The 22,009-nt window shown below is 36.8% G+C and overlaps 1 protein-coding gene across 2 annotated transcripts in view; it reads right to left on the bottom strand.

Annotated features, from left to right (window-relative positions):
* Positions 1-15,599: 15,599 nt before the first annotated feature.
* LOC5569143 (proteoglycan 4) overlaps positions 15,600-22,009 on the bottom strand; it is a 39,976-nt gene continuing 33,566 nt past the window's right edge. Inside the window, exons 2-3 of one of the 2 annotated variants that reach the window (XM_021848494.1) lie at positions 17,124-17,513; positions 15,600-17,081 (exon numbers count right to left, since the gene is read on the bottom strand). In XM_021848494.1, the coding sequence (XP_021704186.1) occupies positions 15,972-17,081; positions 17,124-17,513 (1,500 nt within the window). In that variant the 3' untranslated portion in view covers positions 15,600-15,971. Of the gene's footprint in view, positions 17,514-22,009 lie in introns of both variants that reach the window. The other variant, XM_001652698.2, reaches the window with a different exon arrangement.

The following is a 22,009-nucleotide window of genomic DNA, read 5'->3' as shown; positions in this document are numbered from 1 at the left end:
TTGATAACCTCCAAAAATCGACCGTTCTAATGGTTGTGCCATATTCGCTTGAAATTTAATTATTTTGGAGAATTTTTATTATCACAACATTGTACAATACTAGTCGAACTATGTGCAAAAAACCGCTTGAAATTTCATTGATAAATTAAAAAGATACAGCATGCTCAAGATGTCCACTTTATAAAATGAACAGTCCTTAACTTAATTTTCATTGTACCATTGCCCAGCCCATCTATTGTTCTACCTGCTTCAACAATATGTTGTTTCTCCTTCCTTCCCATGACGCTTCGAGGAACTTCGTACAAAAATCATTCCATACTACTAAAACCAACATTTCAAAGAATCTATAAAAAGGTAAATTATGGTAATTTGAAAAATGCAGAATTCTTATACGTATGGTTTTGGATTTCTCAAATCCCATCAGGAATTCCTCAACAAATTTTGAAAGTAATGCAAAGTTTACCCAACGATTAAAACTCATTAAAATCTTACATTACGAATTTTACCACAATATATCTTCCATAATGTTCTTAAAAAAATACCAACAATATTTTCGCGTTAAATTTCTACAGTACTACAAAATAATCGATAATACACCCTTAAAAAAAGTTTGCTTGGAATTTCTAAGGTTAGGAAAATGGGCTCTACATTAATATGTTCAACATAGTATCATGAAACTGTCGAGTTCATACAAAATGTTATGTAAGATTTTAATAACAAATACTTTCAGTTGAAATTCCATCCATTTTAACACTAATCATTTTCTGTTATAGAAGACGAAGGAAAAAGAGCAAGAATTTTTGTAGTGAATCCTGCATGGACATTTTTTCTCTGAAATACATTGTCAACAAATTTCAGAAATTCTACGATATATTACTTGAATTAAACGACAGGAATTTAGTAATTTTTCGCGAATTATTTTTAAGCTGTAATTATTAAAAAAAAAAATACCAAAAAAGTTTTTTCAATTTTTTTTGCATGTTTATTTTTTATGGAGTGATTCGTAGGAGGAGTTTGTAAAGCAATTACCTAAAAAAAAATCTTAATATGGATAGCTAATACATTTTTAAATGTTATTTATGGAAGAATCCTGAGATTGGAGTTATTTCTAGAGCCCGAAGAAATACTTGATGGAACTGTTAATTTAATAAAAACTTTCTTTGAAAATTCCCATTTGGTAAAAAAAATGTAAAGAAAAAAATCTCTGGAAAATACTTGGAAGAATCACTGGTAAATTTTTCGGAAGAATCTTAGGGAAACAATAATCTAATTCTTTAAGAAACTCCTGAACTAATTTGAGTATTTTCGCGGAAGAGTTAAAGAACAGGTGAACGTATTCCGCTAGGAACTTCCTAGGAATGTTAGAGTTGAAATTTTTGAAAAAAAAATATTGAGGGTGATTACTAACTAAGTGATCTTGAAGACATTTTTGGTGAGACTCCTAGATTTTTTAGTACTATTTTTGGAGAAATTCTAAGTAATTTCTAACAATCCTTAACAAATTATAAATGAACTGCCGGAGGATTCTTCGAACTTACAATTGGAATGTATATGTAATAAGTACGTAGAGGACTTTCCAGGAGAAATCATTAAAAGGATTTCTAATGCATTCTCTGGCGGAATTCTTCAAGAGATTTTTTTAATCCAATGTGTTCGAGCAATTTTCTGGTGAGACAGAAAGCCTGGAAATGATTTTCCATTGGAATCCCAGGACAAACTCAGTGAAAACTAATAAATAAGTTCTTTAAGAAAGCACTGAAAACTACGAAAACAATTCATGAACAAATCTCCTTAGGAATTCTCAAAGAAATCTCTTCAAAGCACATGTTTAAGTACTTGCGAAATTCGTGGAAGAATCACAAAGGACATTCCTTGTAAGTTTTTTTTTCTAGAAATCTTGACTGGATTACAAAAAAAATGAATCTTTTCCGTTGTGCAAATTGAAAATAACAAATATCACTGATGTGCCGTGAAATAGAACAAAATAATAAATAAATAAAAATCCGTTGAAATTACGAAATTTGGGAAAATCCTACTTATTGCTGTTGACAGTACTTTTGAAAAACAAGTATTTGGTAGGCCCCCCCTAGGCCCCCTCCAGAAAAAAATCCTAGCTACGCCAATGGCTGAGGTCCCGTAGCCTGCAAACGAAACAAATAAAAAACCTAGCAGGCTGCATTTGGCTGGTCACATTGCACAAATGCCGCAAAAGGAACAAGCAAAGATATTCAGAAACGAACCCGCAGAGGCCGCCTGCCGCCAACATTGTTCCACCCTATAGAAGGACGAAAGTAGTGCCGCTAGTCACCACCAGGGCTGCGCTTAACCACACGAATGGGCGGCCATGAGGGTGGCGAAATTGGTGGCCATGATGAGGCGGATCATCTTTAACGTAGATGGACGAAGATGGGTCAACGGCCAAAGGTTCGGGGTCAATGATCACCAGAACGACACTTCGTTAGCCTGGTGATTAGAGATGGGTAAAATGAATCGGAGCCGTTCAAAAGGTCCGAATCACTCAGTTCAGCGAGTGATTCGTGGTTCTATTTTGAAGAGAGCCGATTCATTTGATCAGCAGTCACACAACGGATCAGATAAAAGGAAACCCGGAAATTGAACGATCTGATTCTCTTCCTCTCGTTAGTTTTTCGGTTTTGTTATAGCGCTTGACATGTGCCTTGCTTTGCGCGCCACGCAAATGAATGCATGCTTCTGAGAGCACGAAGATAACCAACTAATTTGCCCCATCCGCTTGACGAGAGACGAGAGATAGAGAGATGCTTCTCTCTTTTGATTCGGGTTGGGAAATCGGTCAAATATCGTGTCTCAGTTCAGCCGAATCATGAGTTTGTGGGGAAGAATGTATGTAAGAGGTTTCGGCTACAACACATGTCGCGCGAGGGATAATGAACTGTTTAATTCGCTTTTCCATTGCGATCCGCTGAGCCACTGAACCGTTCAAAATATCCGGTTCACTAAAGTGAGTGATTCGAATCGGATCGGTTCACTAAAATGAATCATTTTGCCCAGCAAAGTGTAAAGGATAACTGGACTTCCAGGTAAACCAGAACTTAAATTATCCTGAACCAAGCCGAACCGAGCAGTTCCTAATACTTGCCCTTTTGTACCATGTACTCCATCCAGAGGACCTCGCGGCTTTTTTATTTGAAATCGCCATCGCGGTTGTTATTCAAAATCGCCATTGAAGATTGCGATCTACGTTAAACCTACTCGCCAGTAGTGTGTCCCTGAAGCCCTGTACCCCAGAACGACAACCGAGTGCGCTTGGAAACCCAGACTTTCCAGTGAATCTACGGTTCACTGAAGCCTCGAGTCCGTCACCACACTCGAGGGGCGCACGGGACAGGCAGGAGGTCCACGAGAGGCTGCAGCCGAAGTAGGAGAAGTGAAGAACCATTCGTCCCCCCCTTGGTCAGGAGAGAAGGCGAACTATAAGCGGTTGTTGAAGGAACAGTGGAGAAGGTGTTGAGGACGGATGCAAGGATAGAGAAGGGAAAATCAGGAGTAAAAGAAGTAGGACGTCAAGGACGTGGAAATACAAGTGTACACGAGACCACGAAATGGAGGGATTTTTACTTGAGCCAATATGTAAGTGTTTTCTTTCGCGGAGTGTCACGAGTGTAGCGCCGACCCTATGGCTTGGAGACGGGGGTCTCATCTAGGCTGGGAGTAACACGGCCTGCAAGTTACACATTACAGGGTGATTACTATTTCCTGTCAGTAAAATAAGTAATCATAGGAAAAAGATGGTTGTATGAATTTCAATTACCAAAGCATATCCCGTTTTGGACATCTATAATATTTGTCTTCACTATACATAGATAACATATTTACTTTTTAGCTTAATTTTCAGTCACATGCGTTGTTTCAGAAGCATTACAGTTAACATGCACGTTATTCAGAAACATATATTTTAACCAAAAAAGGCATATTATTTTCACTAAAATTTTCCATAATCAGTCTTATGCTATTCCCTAGTAAGTTTAAAAAATTGTAGTAACATACTGTTTCAATCATGCAAAATACATATCTGTGGAAAACGTGCGTGCCAGATGTAATTCCTTTAAAACAACACATATGACTAAAAACTAAGGTAAATGAAAAAAGAGTTAATCTTTACTTTGTCAAAACAAACGTTATAGATGTACAACACAAGATATACACAGGAAATTAAAATATATACATACATCTTTTAACTACGATCATTTACTTTACTGACAGGAAATAGTAATCACCCTGTATAGCACGCCATTCCTTACGCCTGATATATAGGCAGTCTCAAGATATACCACTGACTAGTCCGGCTCCATCCCATTACCCCGAACTCCACTACCCCGAATGCCACTACTCCGAATGGGTCATTACCCCGAATAGTATGAGATACATGCCAGTATCTTGTTTTGCGGACAAAAATGTTGACCATACTGTTAAAAATAAATTGACCATTGATGTATGCATCTGGTAATTATTGTCAGTAAGTATGCATCATACAATTTCCCTTCTTTCATATGTCATCTATTCTTTCGAAATATCTTGTGGGCAAATGTCTTCTTCTTTTTCTTTCTGGAACAGTGCATGTTTCTCAGCTCAGTGGGCTCTTTCGCTGTTCAAGGGTTCAATTGCCATTTTTGACACCCACCCACCCCCGCCGTTACTCTTTTTGTATGGAAATTCTACAAATTTTCAAAAAAATTTACACGTACAACATTTTAAGAACAACCTCGCATTAATTGTGTTTGCCTCCTTCAGCGTTATGAAATCGGTGAATGGGATTTTAATAGAACAAGCCTTTTATTGACTGAGAGCTTTCCTTGTCAATTTACAATTCTTGTACAGGAGGATTTCGAACCCATACCCTCAATATGGTCTTGCTGTACAGCTGCATGCTCACCGGTATTTGGACTTCTTGGTGAATTTTGTTTTTAACAAAGATTTTCCTATCTTGTGAATTTAGGTTGGTTGATAGCAAAGCGTAGCTGCAAGCATATCACCAGAAATTTGCCCTTCTTTCTTGAAGAGGCTGTTCTTCTAAGTTTTCGTTGGATGACCCAAGTAACCGCGAGTCCGACAATTCACCTTTTTGGTCTTATAGGGCTGTATTACGGCTAGAATTGGGGATGTCAATTTTATAATAGCAGTATATTAGCACGCAGAACAAATCAAAGTGCTTTTCGATTATTTGGGAAGCTAGTGACTAAAATTTTCATATGCAACAGCTATTTTTTTCAAAGAGGATTAAGGCATTCATTGAAGATAATCCTGCTATAATTCTAATAAAAAATATCATTTCTTTTATCTCCTTGCAATAAAAGAGTCAGGTCGCTTATGGAACTGGTCACCACTTTTCTACCATCATCTTGAATCAACCATAACTATTTTTTATGGTTATCTTAAAGAATTTCAGCTGAATGATGCCACAAACCAACGATAGTATCAGAGCGTGTCGTTTTTCAACATGTAGGCAAAACTATATTAGCGTTACTATGCCATTGCGGAACAATTGTCTATCTGGTTGGTCCTTAAGCGGGTTCCATAGAACATCACTGGCGGCAATAATATCAGAGTGATCTTCTATTACCATCACTTACGAAACAAAATCATTCACAAGATCTTAATGCTAGTAGATCGACATCTAAAAAACTTGAGTGCAGGAAGTGGGTGGCAGCATCCAAAACCAGACTCTACTACATTCTAATTGTGTGCATATTATTCTTTTTATAATAAATTCACCCTTCGTTTCGGAATAGGCTTTAGAGCATTGCAATGTAGTTATGTGAATCTCATTAAAATAAGAGAACAAATTCGAACGAAACTTAGTACCTATGTAAAAATTATTTGCTGAAAACTTGTTTAATAATCGTACACACTTAAACAGACTATGAGTTCGGTAAACGAAATCACCGAAACCGATCAGTAATTCACAAAAATACTGATGTTTCGGTAATTGACCAGTTTTTGACAGTGCGTCACGTACGAAATTACTGAATTTCGGTAAGATGTGATTAAAAATTACCGAACATTGAGACTAATTCTAATTAGAAGGTGGGGAAATAATTCTAATCCGGGAGCAAATTGATCATTAGGGCGACTGATCAGGTCGGCTTAAAATAGCTTTTCCTTAAAAAAAAAAAATGTTGATTGTTTCGTTTGCATCACAGACGTTCCATGTTTTCTATTGATTAGACATCTAATGATGATTTTAAACTACAGTCAACTCTTCCTAATTCGATATTGAAGGGAACATTGAGTTAGGGAGGTATCGAGTTACAGAAAACAAAACCAGTGCAACTGCGATCCTAGGGACCATCGAGGTAGCCATGAAAACCAAATTTTACTATGGTCCTCTAACTCGATATCGAGATACGAAATGTCGAGTAAGGGAGAGTTAACTGTATTTCTTTTTTTAAGCCCAGTTTGGCATTCACAGTTTTTGAAGGTGTAAGCAATACAGTCAGTACTGAAATACTCGCTGGTGCTATCTCTATGTTTAAAAATGTTGCATAAGCTTAAGTGTTAACTACTGAACTCATTTTTGAAATCATGCAGCATTACAAACTTTTCCGCTCATTAGGGGGGTCTGTAGCCTTGAGGTTACGCTTTCGCTTCATAAGCGGAAGGTCATGGGTTCGATTCCCAGCCCCTCCACAAAAAAACCCGTCCAGCCACCAGAAGACGCCTCACGGAGGACCGTGCTTTGGGGAGCACACCCATCCTCCGTCAGTATCAGATGGTGACTGAGACAAACTGACCCTCTTCGCAGGCAGCTAGCCTCACTAATAGCAGATCTCTCTCCTACCTGCTCGGTGTGAGAGTGAAAGAGTAGGAGAGAGTGAAACTAGATGTAAATATAGATAAGTTGAAAATAGATCTGTATCGATAAAGAAGCTACAGATCAACTGAGTCCGGCCACGAGCACAGAGTGCCAAAAAAAAAAAAAAAATTTCCGCTCATAAAAAGCGTTTATGCTCGAATAACGTGCATATTTAATGGGAAATTGCCTACATTTAGGCGTACTATGCAGGTTCACAATGTTCGATTTTTTAATTAAGTTATGAAATACACGAGTTGTAAGAATTTTGACATCATTTTTAGATTCAGGAGATCCAAACCTGTTTATTTTATGATGATCAATTTCACCCCAGCGTGTTGTTTTCAATTTTTGATATCAAAACTAATTTAGTGAAATTTTATATAATGTACCGTGGGGGAAGTGTAGCAGTGGGGTAAGTGGATCATTCGTCCGTAATAAGAATAAATACTTTAATATTTCGAATGTTTTCACTCCTTTGCTTCATTTTAGGTTATATTCTCACGTACGCATTGATACTACTGCAAAACTGATACTACACGTGCACTAACACAAGCAAACTTGTTGGCTGCAAAAATCAATTCATTTTAAAGTTGTTTTCTGCCTATAAGATCCATTGTATCTCTGCCTAATATCGATATAATAATAATACTATTAGTTTTTTCAACACATGGTAAACATTTCAGTTCTAATTGCATAAATCATAATTAAAAAAATGTAATTTTTGTAAATAAATACAGATATATTGGTCATGCTACACTTACCCGCACTTTTTAATGGGATGGGGTAAGTGGATCAAATATTGTTACCAAATATTGGCAGATTACTTACGCGGGTTTGAATAAGCTTTAGTGTCATCAAGTGTTGTTTTCCTTTTATATTTTTCATCCCTAGCTTGAATTTGTCAAATTGACCTGAGAAAATTTCAATGAATCCACCCATAAGTGTTGTACAATCTTTCTAGTACAAAAAAAAAATGAAAATTGAAAAATTCAAACAATTTTTTTCTTGGTTTTTCTAAGCTGAAATGCAAAAGAGCAAATTATACAAATTCTCCACCTGAAAGCACATTATCGTACGTTTTTTGACCATATCGACTGTTCTAGGCAGATGATATAAATATTTCCATAAATAGAATAAAATGATTTCAGTAGAGTAAAGTGGGGCAAAAGTTCGAGTGGGGTAAGAGTTTCTTTTGATGATTTCCAGCTCAATTCAAAACAAATCTCATAAATGTCATGGTGGTTCGAATGCTATTCAAGTAAGAGACTTCCAATCCAAATATCATAAAAATCGATAGAGATTTGGAAAAGTTATGGCTATTTGTTGTTTTTCGACGTGAGTTTTGTAATTTTTGGTCAAACTTTCGTTGCATGGAACCAATTGAAGATAAAATCTTTTTCAATATTTTATGTAGGGGTGTTTCTCGGCCTATCATAAGGTTGCTTTGAGGTGTATTAGATTTTGCATAGATGCTTGAAAACAATTTTTGGCCCATAGTGGGGCAAAAGTTCGAATCAGCGGGGCAAAAGTTCGACCCATGTATAAAATCACGGAAAAATTTGCAAATTGCCTAAAATCCACATATTATCTTCAAATTTAGTTAAATTTGTCTGATCGTGTGAAAATTGTCACCAAAATTTTAAATTTCCACATAGTTTTGTGAAAAATTACTATTTTTGAGTATATTACAATTAACCCGGTTTTGGGCAATTTGTTGATGAAAATTCAGTGTGTATTTTTCGTGAAACTTAAGTTTACGGCTGGTGTTAAGTATGCCTATCATAAAAGGATCGATATTTTGTGTTTTAGCCAGCGAACTTTTGCCCCACACTAGATTCGAACTCTTGCCCCACCGGTGGGGCAAAAGTTCGAATAAGACAAATAATTTTGAAACTGTTATAACTAAAAATGGGTAAATATTTTGACACATGTTTGTTCAGCAAAATTATAGCCAATATGTTGACGGTTCACTGTATGGTATTTGTTTTGTTTTAACTGCTATTGTTTTCCTGGAAACTTTGATTATACCACTAAGGTCTAACTTTTGCCCCACCTTACTCTATGTTGAACAAAAGTAAATGTAATCAATATTTTAAACTAAGAGTGTCTTTCGAAAACATCGTTAGGAATAATCCTCAATTCTTTTGTATAACTCAGGTGTATAAAATGGATGAATTTTCTCCAAAATATTCTAGTTACAGTGTTTGTTTTTGTTCGAATAAGTGTAAACTAATGTACAAATATTTTTCATAATATTTTGAAAAAATAATGATTTTTTTATTTTAAAGCTATCAAAATATATAACATAGCACGTATAACAAGAATGACAGTAATATTATTCATACTATACATGATTACATCACATTTGTTTTGAGAATAGTTTTTTTTATAGGTGATCCACTTACCCCACCATGGTGGGGCAAGTGGATCATTTGGCACAAATTTTCAAGTCCCTCATGCTCAATAGGTAAAAATCGGAAAAATCAAAATAATTGATGATTTGAAGTATAATAGTCCCTCATTTGTCATGCACAGAAAAAAGGTTGAATTACATTATTAACGTTAGCAGTGCATAACAATGAAGTTGACTATTGATTTTTCTGTATCCACTTACCCCACGGTAATTTAAGGTAAGATTACATAAACTGATAGAAACTTTCTCACAAACGTGAACAAACGTGAAACAATTGTTACCCTATCAATCGCGGAGTGTAATCCCATATAATATAAGAGATCGTAGCAAGCTGTGCGTGCGAGTGGGCGCGATTTCGAATTGGTTGTCACGGTTCATCTCTGTTCTGCGTCACTTTCAATTCGACTGATGGAGTGTTGAAAATGATGATGTATGGTGCTATGCCGGTTGTAGGACATTTCCCAGAAAGTCAAATCCCGGAACAATACACCCCAGATGGCAGATTTAGCGATAGCGGCGCTATCGAGGATGATGTCTAACAGCTGCAAATGTAAGCTCGTGGCAAGCGTGGCGCTATCCATACTAAGGTACGGAGGACCAATCTGGTCAAAAGCGCATAGAATGGGCAGAAACCAGAATTGGTTGGAAAGCACGTATAAAATCATGTGCTTAAGAGTATCAAGCGAATACCGAGCGGTTTCTAAAGAGGCCGTGAGGAACGCTCTGAGGTTGGCAGCAGGAATGGGATAACTCCACTAAAGGTATATGGACTCATTGCAATGGTCAACAACCGCAAGTCCGAGCAACGGGCGCTTATCTCGGTTATCTCGGATTGCACCATAGAGTCCAAGCGATCCCTCAGGCATCTTGGGGTTATGAGGATAATGTCTAACAATTCTTCTGTAATTGCCAGCAAACGCAAGCTACTGGCAAGCGTGGCGCTATCCATACTAAGGTATCGAGGACCAATCTGGTCAAAAGCGCTTAGAACGAGCAGAAACTTAAAGCGGTTGGAAAGCACGTACAGGATAATGTGCTTAAGAGTAGCAAGTACATACCGGGCGGTATCTAAAGAAGCCGTGTGCATCATGACGCCCATCGGGCTCATTATCAAGGAAGATGTTCAATGCTTCAACCAAAAAGGTACCAGAGGAGTCCACAACGCATGTAAAGAGGCTACGCTCAGAAGTTGGCCGCAGGAATGGGATAACTCCAGTAAAGGTAGATGGACCCATCGGCTAATACCAAATGTGTCAGATTGGTATGGTAGAAACCATGGGGAAGTGAACTTCCACCTGACGCAGTTTCTGTCAGGACATGGTTGCTATAGACAGTACCTGCATAGGTTCGGGCACTCAGAATCTCCTGCGTGCCCCAATTGTGCTGGTGTGGAGGAAACAGCAGAGCATGTCGTGTTCGATTGCCCCCGTTTCATTGTTGTGAGAGGTCGCATGCTCACTACATGTGGAGGAAGACGTGTCCCCTCCAGACAATAAAATAGAGAGAATGTGTGCGGATGTTGAGTGCTGGAATGAGCCTCTGTACGTGCCATGAATTCTTTTGTTCTCATGACTTTTACTGTGCGCCGTGTGTTGGTGCTGTCTCGCTCTTTCTCACGGGCAACTTGAAAACAGGGCGCACAGTAAAAGTCACACGTTTTATGGCATGCATAGGCTCATGCAGTAACTACGGCATATCAAAGATGAAATGCAAAAGATGTTGGAGACATTTTGCATAAATACGTTGAAAACCCAACAAAATCGGGAGAAATAATCGTGAAAATTCTTGAATATTTTGAATTGTAAACCGTAAGGCGGATGTACCGGATGTCAAATAGTTTTTGCTTATAAATCGCAGTAGGCAGCGCGCGCGAACGGATGTGTTGAAAATTGATCTGTCACGTTTTTATCGTCTCCGCAAATTTTTAGATTCGTCTGGTGAAACGGCTGGTGCAGTTTTTGAAAAATAGTGTCTATAACTGAAATAATTGAGCAAATTTATTTATTGATTAAGTAGTTCTTAAAACTCAAGTTTAGATGAATAGTGCGGAACAGACATCTTATACAAAATGTTGAGCAAATCGTGTGCATTGCACTTGTTCATTGCATGCGTTTGGAAGTCACCGTATATTGTTTTGTGCAGTTTTATTGAAACTGTGGTAACATGTGCGAAAAAGGACTTTTAAAAAACTTTTTTCTGTCTCATATAGTATCGAAATATGAAAAAATAAGAGTTGAAAAACTGTGATAAGTGTTAACAAAAGTGACAATCCACGAATAATGGGAAAGTGCTGCTTTGTTTTCAAAAATCAAAGACCTACCACGATGAAAATGTGTTCAAATGTGTTCCGAAAAACGATGACGCTTAGGCAAAAGAAAAATACTGTTGAACGAATATGTGTAGTATTTGGACAAAATTACGGAAACGGATAGTCTTATTAGTCAAGACTGAAGAGGATATTTGAGACTGTAGCTGATTGAAATTGGTGAGAACGTTCCTTGTAATTTTGGTTTTCCATTTTATTGTTCTTGTATCTACTGTACATCGTAAGTTGTTGTAAAAAAGGAGGTGGATCAGAATTACTTTTCTTAATGTTTCAGAGAGTGAGTAAGGGTGCTTAAGCCTAGGCTCTAGAGCCAGGACATACGGAAGAAATACCTGTGTCCCATCCCAGGAAACAACCACAAACAACAATGCAGTGCGCATTAACTTTCTAAGCAATGCCACTCTCAACGGTTTTGACTATCTCCCTAAATGAAACGGGTGGTACGGTTGTCCCCGTTTCTTCCTTCACAATATATGAAAATTTTCCGTCTATCATGTTATTCATTCGTGAATAATCCGATCGCCGTTAATTTTTGAAGTACCTTCAAAACCCAAGTCTGCCATTCTAATATTTGTATCAAATCATTGATACCGTCGATGGGGGTGACAATGGGTCTAGGGGGTGAGATTGGGTCAAAACGGAAAAATATGATATATGAAATATTTCAGCCAATAACGCTGATATTATTAAAATTTGTAATTAATATGTTAAGGAACATTTAATCACACGTAATTCATCACAATATACATTTTTAGAAATAGTAGTTTTTGTTTACTATATCGATAAACTTGTATGTTGAAACTAGATAAAATTTACAACATTAGATTTCTCCTGTGCAAAGTATCACGCATGTACTTTAACGTCTATAGTTATATTAGTAGAAAGTTGAAAGTCTTTCCATTACACTTCAAATGTATTTTCCGGAATCTATTTGAGTTTTCCACAAAAAAAATTTTTTTTTTTCGGTACGGTGTCTAAAACATTAAAATGGGGGTGAGATTGGGTCAAGTAAGAACGATAGTAAATGAAATCACAAGTCCACTTTTTTGACATTTTACGGTGTCGGGTGTTCTCTTTTTTCATTAAGATTTGTTTATTCTTTCTAAATACAGCATCTCTGAAACATCAAACAAGTCTACTTGAGTATTCCGTGCATTGAATAACAATAGGGTCCTAAGGCCCTGTCCCGATTTTAGTTCCAAACGCTAAAGTTTAGGCCAAAAACACATGTTTACTCAATTTTACAATGTTTTCCGTTGGTTTAAGTCCGAAAAACATTTTTTATGTTATTTTAGATTTTGTCACACCCCTTGGCTTAAACTCAAATTTTGTGTGAATTTTGTTTTCCGTGTCCCTTCCGAAATGTCAGATAAGAACAACCCCAGTGTTTTTGTCGACTAAGCGAACGTCAAACATGATCTCAAGTGTCAAGGTTCATTTATGGACCCAATTTAAAAATTAATGTTTAAACTTGATATAGCCGTTATTTGAGCGGCAAAAATTGCTAAAGTAGTTGAAGTAACATGCTCTTTCGTGTTGTTGAATAAAACAAGATATTATCAAACATTTTAGTTTGACCCAATTCAACGCATCCTGACAACTTCTCAAACCAGCAACTGTTTTTCGTGCGCAGCAACATCGTAAAATTTTAGTAAATGATTTTTTTCTTCAATTCAATTTCAAATTCAATATTTCATTAGTGTTTTCATTTTATAGTAACATCTCACGGAAGTACAAATGAGTTGGATCGCTGAAATACCGGGGATTATGACGTCAACATCTGCTGAAACGTATTGATCATGGAATGTCGCATCGAAATTTAACTATTTGCGAAGGTTTAAAATAATCACTGTTTCAGTACACCTTTGGGAAACCTGAACAGGCTTTATGGCAATGGGGATGAGATTTTGAAAACAATTTCATGGAAAAAAAAACAAGAAAATGTATGTAAACTTAACGATGAGTGTAGGGTTTACATATTTATTCACATAGCTCTTCCATTTTTTGGTATAATCGTTTTTTTAAGTGGGTTTATCATACTTGTGAAACATCTTAGATATCTTTTCGTCTTGTTTGCATCGTATTTCATCAATATTTTTCAGCTGTGAATGGTTTTGAAATCATTTTTTCAAAATCAAGTTATTTTAATTACAATGACCCAATGTCACCCCCTCTATGTGGGGTGAGATTGGGTCATTTTTCATTCACTTGTGGTGCCGCTGTGAATAAATATTTTTCTTTAATATTTCGAACAGTTGTTAATGTACCATCAAAGTACATACACACCAAATTTGAAGTTTATTGGAGTTAAATTGCGAAACAGTACTGACCCGATTTTGTCTACCCCCGATTTTGTCAACCCCCGATTTTGTCAGCTTTTTGACCCGATTTTGTCAGCCTCTTTTAAATTTGTCAAAAAATTGTTATCGCGCCATGTTTTACCACGTTTTTATTAAAATTGATGATGATGTTTCATGTTATGAACGCATGGGCGTAGCCAGAGAGCGCAAAGGCAATGCCTTTTTATCAAGTATTAAAAATCGATATTACCCATATAAGGGAGGGGGAACCCCTGATAAAAAAAAACTGGCTACGCCCATGTCTATCGCCCTCTTAAAAGTCCATGTAACCATGTAACACGTCAAAATTTGAAAAACAGGAACAAAATAAAATGACCCGATTTTGTCAGGTTCCCCATTTTGTCAGCCTAAAATTCATCGAGGGGCTGACAAAATCGGGTCCTAACTGTAGTTATTCAATAAATAAATCGTCAAAAAGGGGTATGTTTTTGACCCATTGTCACCCCCAACGGCGGTATGCTGCAAATATTAATGCTGACAAGATAATACTGGAAGAAATGTCTGTATTTCCAGGATGCTTTTCAGTATTGGCTGTGCAATTGCTTAGAATACAATAGAAGATATCTTTGGTTATGGAAGAAAAACATCACTGGTTCGTTAGGATGGTTATAAAACGAAGCCAAACATCGAATTTTCAAGAGCACTAGTCTAGAGAACCAAACAGCGCTCTGAGCTAAAAATTGGTAGGTCATCACCAGCACGCAACCAATTGATCAAATTTTCAACATGAAGGGTTGTCAGATTTTCTAGATCTCTCAACTGAAAATTCGAAGTTTTTCTCCGGTTTATAATCACTGGAGCAACAAAAGGGACATGTTAACAGGTAAAGTGTCTCTAAAATAAAACTTTTCCATTCATTCTATCTCACAAAGGTCCCGTAAAGTTTTGATCCGACTTAACAGTTGTGACGTTATAGAATGGATAGTAATGACGCGTGTATGTGAAAATATCCGTATTTAGTGAGATACTTTTGTTCACCAAATTTTCCATTTATCCAACCGATCGGCAATTGATTGGGCAATTATCAAGCGTAGATCTAAAAAATAAGTCAAAATAAATGGAATCATCGTCTGATTTAGAAATATTCTTTAAAAAAAATAATGGCAGGTAAGGTGGACAATAGCACCGTGCAATAATCTATGGATGGAATCCAGCGAAACGTTAGAAAACTCAACTGAAAATCTGAGAAATATTTTTCATTATATTTATCCTCAAAGTAGAATAAAAATGCATAATGATGGGCTAAGATTTTTGTGCGTTTTTTCTTTTTGGAGAAATCGCTTATTTTGTGCGGCTATATATTGTAGTACTTAACTCAAGAGTGGTCGCGCATTCAACCATTGCCGACAGCACCTCGCTCGAGCTGTGTATGAAAAGCGAACTTTTTTCAGGGTGCGTGTACTCAGTACACGCATGCGACCGATCTTGGGTTAATTTGGTTTTCATTTACTGAACAGCTCGAAAATAACTTAATGCCGATGTCCGGGATTCGTAGCATAGCACGGAGCGTAGCATGGATGGGAGCGTGCAGCTTTGAAAGTCTCCATGATTTGCTTTGGAGCATTATCATAAACGTCCAAAAGATCACCTATGACACTGGTAGATTTTAAGGCTCGGAATGATCGTACTGTTGTTGGGATGGTTCTCTAGATAAGTGAATAAAGGAGCTTTATTTCAAATCGGTAATATATTTCTACTTATCAGTAAAAAAATAATGAAACATGCTTCAGACTAATTATGCTTAACAAATCATGCATCAGTTACTCTGATTAGTTCTTTGATTTCTTACTTTATATGGTATATCTAAAACTTAACCGATTGAATATATGATTTAAAAAGCCTAACAATTATGGAACTTTGCATGCTTTTATCCAGTTTGCAATCGCTTTCCCACGGAATCATTCGAACACACCCATTTGCGTGCTAGAATTCAAAACCATCTATAATCAAGTTGCTACGCATTTTCTCAGTCTTAATCGTAAAACTACATATCAGCTGCTCTTATCAGACTATTTCGGCACGCACCCGGTGCATGTCTGTTCACTTGCTAACAACCTTCAGTTGGCCACCTTCCACGATGTCGATCTTAATATCACGCAGATTGGTATTGTCTAGGAAAAGATCCTGCTTCACAACGCCGACCGTGGTTTTTTTCGTGACTAGGTCCGGGTAGTTATTGGGCGCGTTGCCCAGTTCTTTGGCGAAACTCACGAACGAGGTGAGAATGGGTTCCACTCCTGGTTCATCGGGCTTGGGGGGATCCCTTTTTGCCGATGGCCTTGGAAGTGTTTTGTTCTCTTGCTCTGCTTCCACCCGTTCGGACTGCTCCAAGTTTGACAGAATGCGGAAAACAGGCTTGGGTTCCGTTGGATGCACGTTCTCAATCTTCTGCACACTGTTGCGCTTCAGGGTGAAACTGGCCTTCGGATGGGATATCATGAGCTTCTTTTGGGGAGCATTTGGGTCTGGCTTCGGTGAGAGCAAAGTGTTGCTGATTTTGGTGTCCAGAATAGTGGTACGAGTGGGAGTCCGAGGCGAGGCTTGGGAACTACTGGCTGGACTGATACTCTTAGGGGTGGGTGGCGTGTACGAATATTGAGGGGATTCCACCAGTGAAATGGGGCTTTTACCGATTGGTTTGGGATTCTCTAATATATGGGTATGAGAAACGTGACTGCCTTGCTGAGTCAGCGATTTTATCTGCGATGGTCGTATAGCAGCGTTTCCGCTCACCACCTCTGGAGATAAGATAGTGTTCTTTAGTTGGTTGTCCTGACTAGCGGTGACGTCGATTGTTAGCGGTTTTTGAGGGCTAACTTTCCTCAGTGTTCCATTGAGTGGCATTCTAGAGTTTTCATATGGCTTTATATCCACTTTCACTGGGCTGTGTTGTTTGATGGGTTCCTTTCTAGTGCTAACGTTAGTATCAGCAACTGATTTAGAAGCATCTGCTGTGATATTTAGCAAGGTTCTTGCTGGCTTTGGTGGAGCAGAATTTTGAACTGTATTCTGAATCGTTGTTTGTTTCACCTCTACTTTGCTTCCATTTACAACTGCAGGTGGTTTCCCTATATCGCCATTCAGTTGCAGAGTTTTTACAGAACTTTTCTGAACTCCATTAGTTTGACTATTTGGTACATTCTTCTTTACCAAGAACGGAGACGTTTGACCATTCGGTACATTCTTCTTTACCAAAAACGGAGACGTTTTGGGATTTTCTTTAACAACTACAGAAATCCCGTTTGAAGCACTGTTCGTTTCGTCTACTGTATTAGGAACTGACTGAACGCCATTACTCCTAATCACACTTGCCTCCAAAGTGTCTTTATTCACCACGGCCGGAGATACCTTGGTACTCGTGTTCACCTTCAACTGCACTTCGGTTCGACTAGTTTCCATCGCTTTTTCGATTTCATCTTTCTTGGTGCTGTCGCCTCGTTCGACGTCCTGTTTCTTGACTTTTCGTTTCAGAGTGTTTCGCAATTCCACTTGGAGGGCGTCCTTCATTCCCGCCATCGACGTGTCTCCTCCGTCGTTTCCATTGAGCTGCGCGGGTGGTGAAGATGGACTGGTGTTGGCACCCTGCAATCGAGATAAGAAACAACGATGGATTAGAGCTTTGTTGCGCATTGAGCCGTTTGAAAAATACCAGTCAACCTTCGATGCTATCAATAATGATACGCAGGAGTGGTTAAATGTTATAAGAAGAATGATTGCATTTCTGTAATCACTTGCTTCTGATTATTGGAGTAAGGTCGAATAAAGTGGAATTTGACTTGATTTTTTGAATTTATATTCGTATGAACCCCAGTTAGTATTTGAATTTTTATATTGTCTGACTTTGCATGAGATTGTATATTTAGCAATATGATTTTGAATCTCAAGAAACCGACATAATTATTTACCCGAAAAGATGCTAGACATTACCAGGAATCAAACCCATCAACTCTGGATTAGTAAGATCTCAAAGAGCACTATCATTAAACGATCACTTAAGCTTGTTGGCCTTGCAGGCGGTATCGAAATCATCGGAATCGATCGAGCAGTAGAGGAGGCCTTCGTTACTCTGACCAGGGATGGAAGATATTTTAATTGTTTGGAAGACATTGTATTGTGTGGAAGATGTGAAGACATATGGGAGACAATTTATTTACATTTCTTAGATTTAAAAAAAAAACAACAAATTAGTTGTAAGTTGCTGGAACCATTTTAGAAGATTCCTGGTAATCTCTCCCCTTATTTCATAAAAAAATCCTTCGTTTCCTTTCAGATATTTAGTGAAAATTCTTACGGTGGTAGGTCATTTGGCATAAAGTCGTTTGGCATAAAGCCGTTTGGCATAAAGTCGTTTGGCATAATGGTCATTTGGCATAAAGTCGTTTGGCATAACGGTCGTTTGGCATAATGGTCGTTTGGCATAATAGTCGTTTGGCATAATGAGTCTGAAAACAAGAATTTCAATTTTTTAGATAACATTCGTTTTTACGTTTCTTTTGAATATTTCTGATGAAATCAGGCTTATTTTGGATTCAATTTATACAAAATTACACTTTATTCAACAATCATATGCTCTTGAATAAACTAAAGCATATTAGGAAAGTTTTTGCCAATAGTATTTCATTATTTATCCAGAAAATACCCTTCTTTGAAATTTTATTTTTTCTTTCGAGTTTCGCTATTGGAATAATTTTTTGCACGGAAGATTTTGATATATAGCACAAATTTACCCTGTTTTTAAACATTTATTTTATTTCCTTATATTTTGTTACCTTAATTATAGGTATAAAAACTGTTGATCTTAAATTTAAATAAATTTTACCTTCTTTCATACATAGGCTGTTCTGTGGAGCTATATTTTAGATATTTTTTTGTTTCCAACTGACAAAAGGGCGGTAAACGATAACATTGACCTGCTCAAATTATCAGCGAAAAGATAAATCGGTTACTGCAGTTTCTTAGATGGGTTGTGCTGCTTTTCCTCGAATGTCGGTTCCCCAAATGTCGTTTCCCTTAACACCAGTTCCCCGAATATCTTGTTTCCCCGATTAACCCACTTCCCCGAAAAGTTTTTGGTACTCATAATTGTCGTAGCTTTATACATTTCAGTATGGTGAACGAACTGGTCATCTAATATGCACCCTTCTTTATTTAATTGGCGGTTCTTTCGAATTTTACTACCCTCAGATTTTTTTTCAACATGTGTATAGCCAAGAATGACAGAATACCTCCTTCTTTGAACTATAGCTTATCGTTCTTTCTCTTGCACTATACTGCCACTGAAGACTATTATAGCACCTATTTAAACTGCATCACTTTTCTGGGAATCCAGTCATTCGGGAAAAGGGTTATTGGGGGAACCGACATTCCGAGAAACGGCATTCGGGGATAAGTAGCACATAATTTTTTATGTCTTTCCGTTTTATTATGCCGCCATATTTTTTGCGTCCAATCTTCTATTGGTTTAATAATAAATTTTGCCTTCTTTTAAAAATAGGCTGTTCTTCATATTTATACTGTTTTAAACTTTATTATTTAGTGAAGCTAAATGTTAACCATTTTTATATTTTGCTGTTTTATCAGTTCTTGCAAAACGCACTGTAATAAGAATAAGAGTCATAATCACTTTAGAACCGCCAATATTCATCATATTTTTTTTTTTCTTGCAAACACATGATCTCCTTTTGGGATATGCTAGAAAAAATATTACGTCGATCACAAATTTTCGTTTTTATCGATAATAGAAGGTGTTTTTGATGTAGGGGTACCGGGGGCAGTATGGACACCCGGGGCAGAATGGACACCCCCTATATCTTTGCATAAGCGAGTACTTTTACACTTTAAATGCAAACAATATTTCAGTTGCCTGTCGGAGGAGTAAATTATGCACTAAAATTTCAGAAAAAATGTTCAAAACATTGATTTTAAATAGAAAAATTGAGCATGTTTTTATTTGGATCGAAAATTATAACATTCACACCTCACCAAATAAGGTTTCAGAGGCAAATAACTGCAAGTTGACCGATATTTTTGCTCTTGATTGAATCTTCAATTATTTATGCTATATTCAAAAACATAGTAGATTTTTTTCTGGTACCTTGAGACATTGAAACACTTATATAAAAATTTCTTATACTGTTGGGGCAATATGGACACCGGGTGACAAAGTAGAACTGACACTTCAAAGAGAAAAAAATATAACTTCAAATACAAAATTATCCAAAAATATTTAGCATTCAATGCAATGATTATGAAGCGGAACCACAAATCAGTTGAAAATCGTCAATTTTTGATTAAAACTAACCTGGAGGCAATATTGAAAGCATCTCTACGAAAAATGTTGTAAAATGGTTTTAATCATGTTTCCAGTGGCACAGTGACCTGTCACTATGGTTTCCTGAATATGAACTTCATTTTCCGTGGTTTTGAGAACGATCGCGGGACAATTTTCCTATAAACATTAGGGTGTCCATACTGCCCCATGGGGGTGTCCACTTTGCCCCGCTAGCTTGATGGCGACTACCAAATATAAGCTTTTTTTTAAACCTATTTTTGAAAACAAAATATTTTTTTCCCAATTATGCAACCATGTTTAACAAATGCTTAAGAACTCTAAAAATCATACTGCACATAAAAAACAGTATAATATTCATGTACTCACAGTCAAAATAGTCAAATTCCTTAGGTTGTCCATACTGCCCCGTGTCCCCCTACACTTCCAAAATTAAAATTTATATTGAATCGTTCAACAGTTTTGCCACAAATATTTTCTATGAAAAATGTGTTGTTCATTTGAGTTATGCTGTGAGAAGATTTTTTTTTACGTCAGAGCCTTGACGAAAAATAAATTGCTCTCGTATAAAGGTTATTTTTGCATTGTGCTGCAATAATAGATCTCTGGATTAGACCTTTTAATATTTTGCAAATAAATTTTATTTTATTTAGTAATGCTCTCTAATGTCAAAATAATTTTTGACATTCATTGCTTGGAAAATCTTTGAACAAACACCACGCTTGTTGAGAACCTATCATACACATTTTGCTATGGGCTCGGTGGTGTTGATATTGCTAAAACCTTCAAAAATGTCGATATTCATTCCAAGTCAAGCATTATGCCAAACGGCCATTATGCCAAATGACCATTATGCCAAACAGTCATTATGCCAAACGACCATTATGCCAAACGACTTTATGCCAAACGGATTTATGCCAAACGACCTTATGCCAAACGACTTTATGCCAAACGGGGTACAATCAATTCTTACAAGAATTTCTACAAAGTTTATTCCTCAGAGGAATTCAAGGAGAAGTTCTTCTGATACTTCGTGGGACCAATTCTTTGAGGAATGTATTAAACAACTTTCTATGGGATTTCTTTGGATTTTATTTTTCATTGATTCCTCTTGGATCTCTTCCAGAATTCATTTTAACACTTAAAGAATAATTGCAGGAGTATACTTGAATGAATTCTATGGAATTCTATCAAACTCATTCAAGAATACTTTGATAGATTTCCCAGTAGAATCCCTTTAATATTTTAGATACTTCAGAACGAATCTGATTGAAGCAATCTAAGCGCAATTATCGAAGAAATTGTACTGCAAATATTTAAAATAATTGCTGGAGGAATGTTGAGAAAAGATTTTGGAAGAATTTGTTAATTACCCAAGTAATAATGGAGCATTATATCATTGCTCATAAAAAGCAGCTGCATTGCCGTAAGCTTACCATTAGAGTAGTTTAACAGTGAAAAAAGGTTCTTATATAGTCGAACTAATGCAAGAATGTTTATAAAGCAACCAAGCAATTCTTAAAGTAATATTAGTGCATTGATACCTTTGTAATGTAGTGTTAATTGCCTGACAGCTCCTGAAATTTGTCGATCAAGAGCAATGTCGTATCAGTTTTGTTGATGTGCAGTAGAATACATGCAATGTTTTAATGCTTGTAGTTATATAAAAAATAAACTAATAGAAAAAATCTTTATAGAAAGTTCATTTTAGAAAAAAATCTTACCAGAGATTTCAGAAAAATGTCAAAATCTGTGAGTAATTCTTGCGGAGAATTCTAGAATAATCATT

Source organism: Aedes aegypti, chromosome 3 (assembly GCF_002204515.2).
Source record: "Aedes aegypti strain LVP_AGWG chromosome 3, AaegL5.0 Primary Assembly, whole genome shotgun sequence".
Taxonomy (NCBI): domain Eukaryota; kingdom Metazoa; phylum Arthropoda; class Insecta; order Diptera; family Culicidae; genus Aedes; species Aedes aegypti.
The sequence above is the reverse complement of the archived record's forward strand: the minus strand, read 5'-3'. Positions and strand labels throughout refer to the sequence as shown.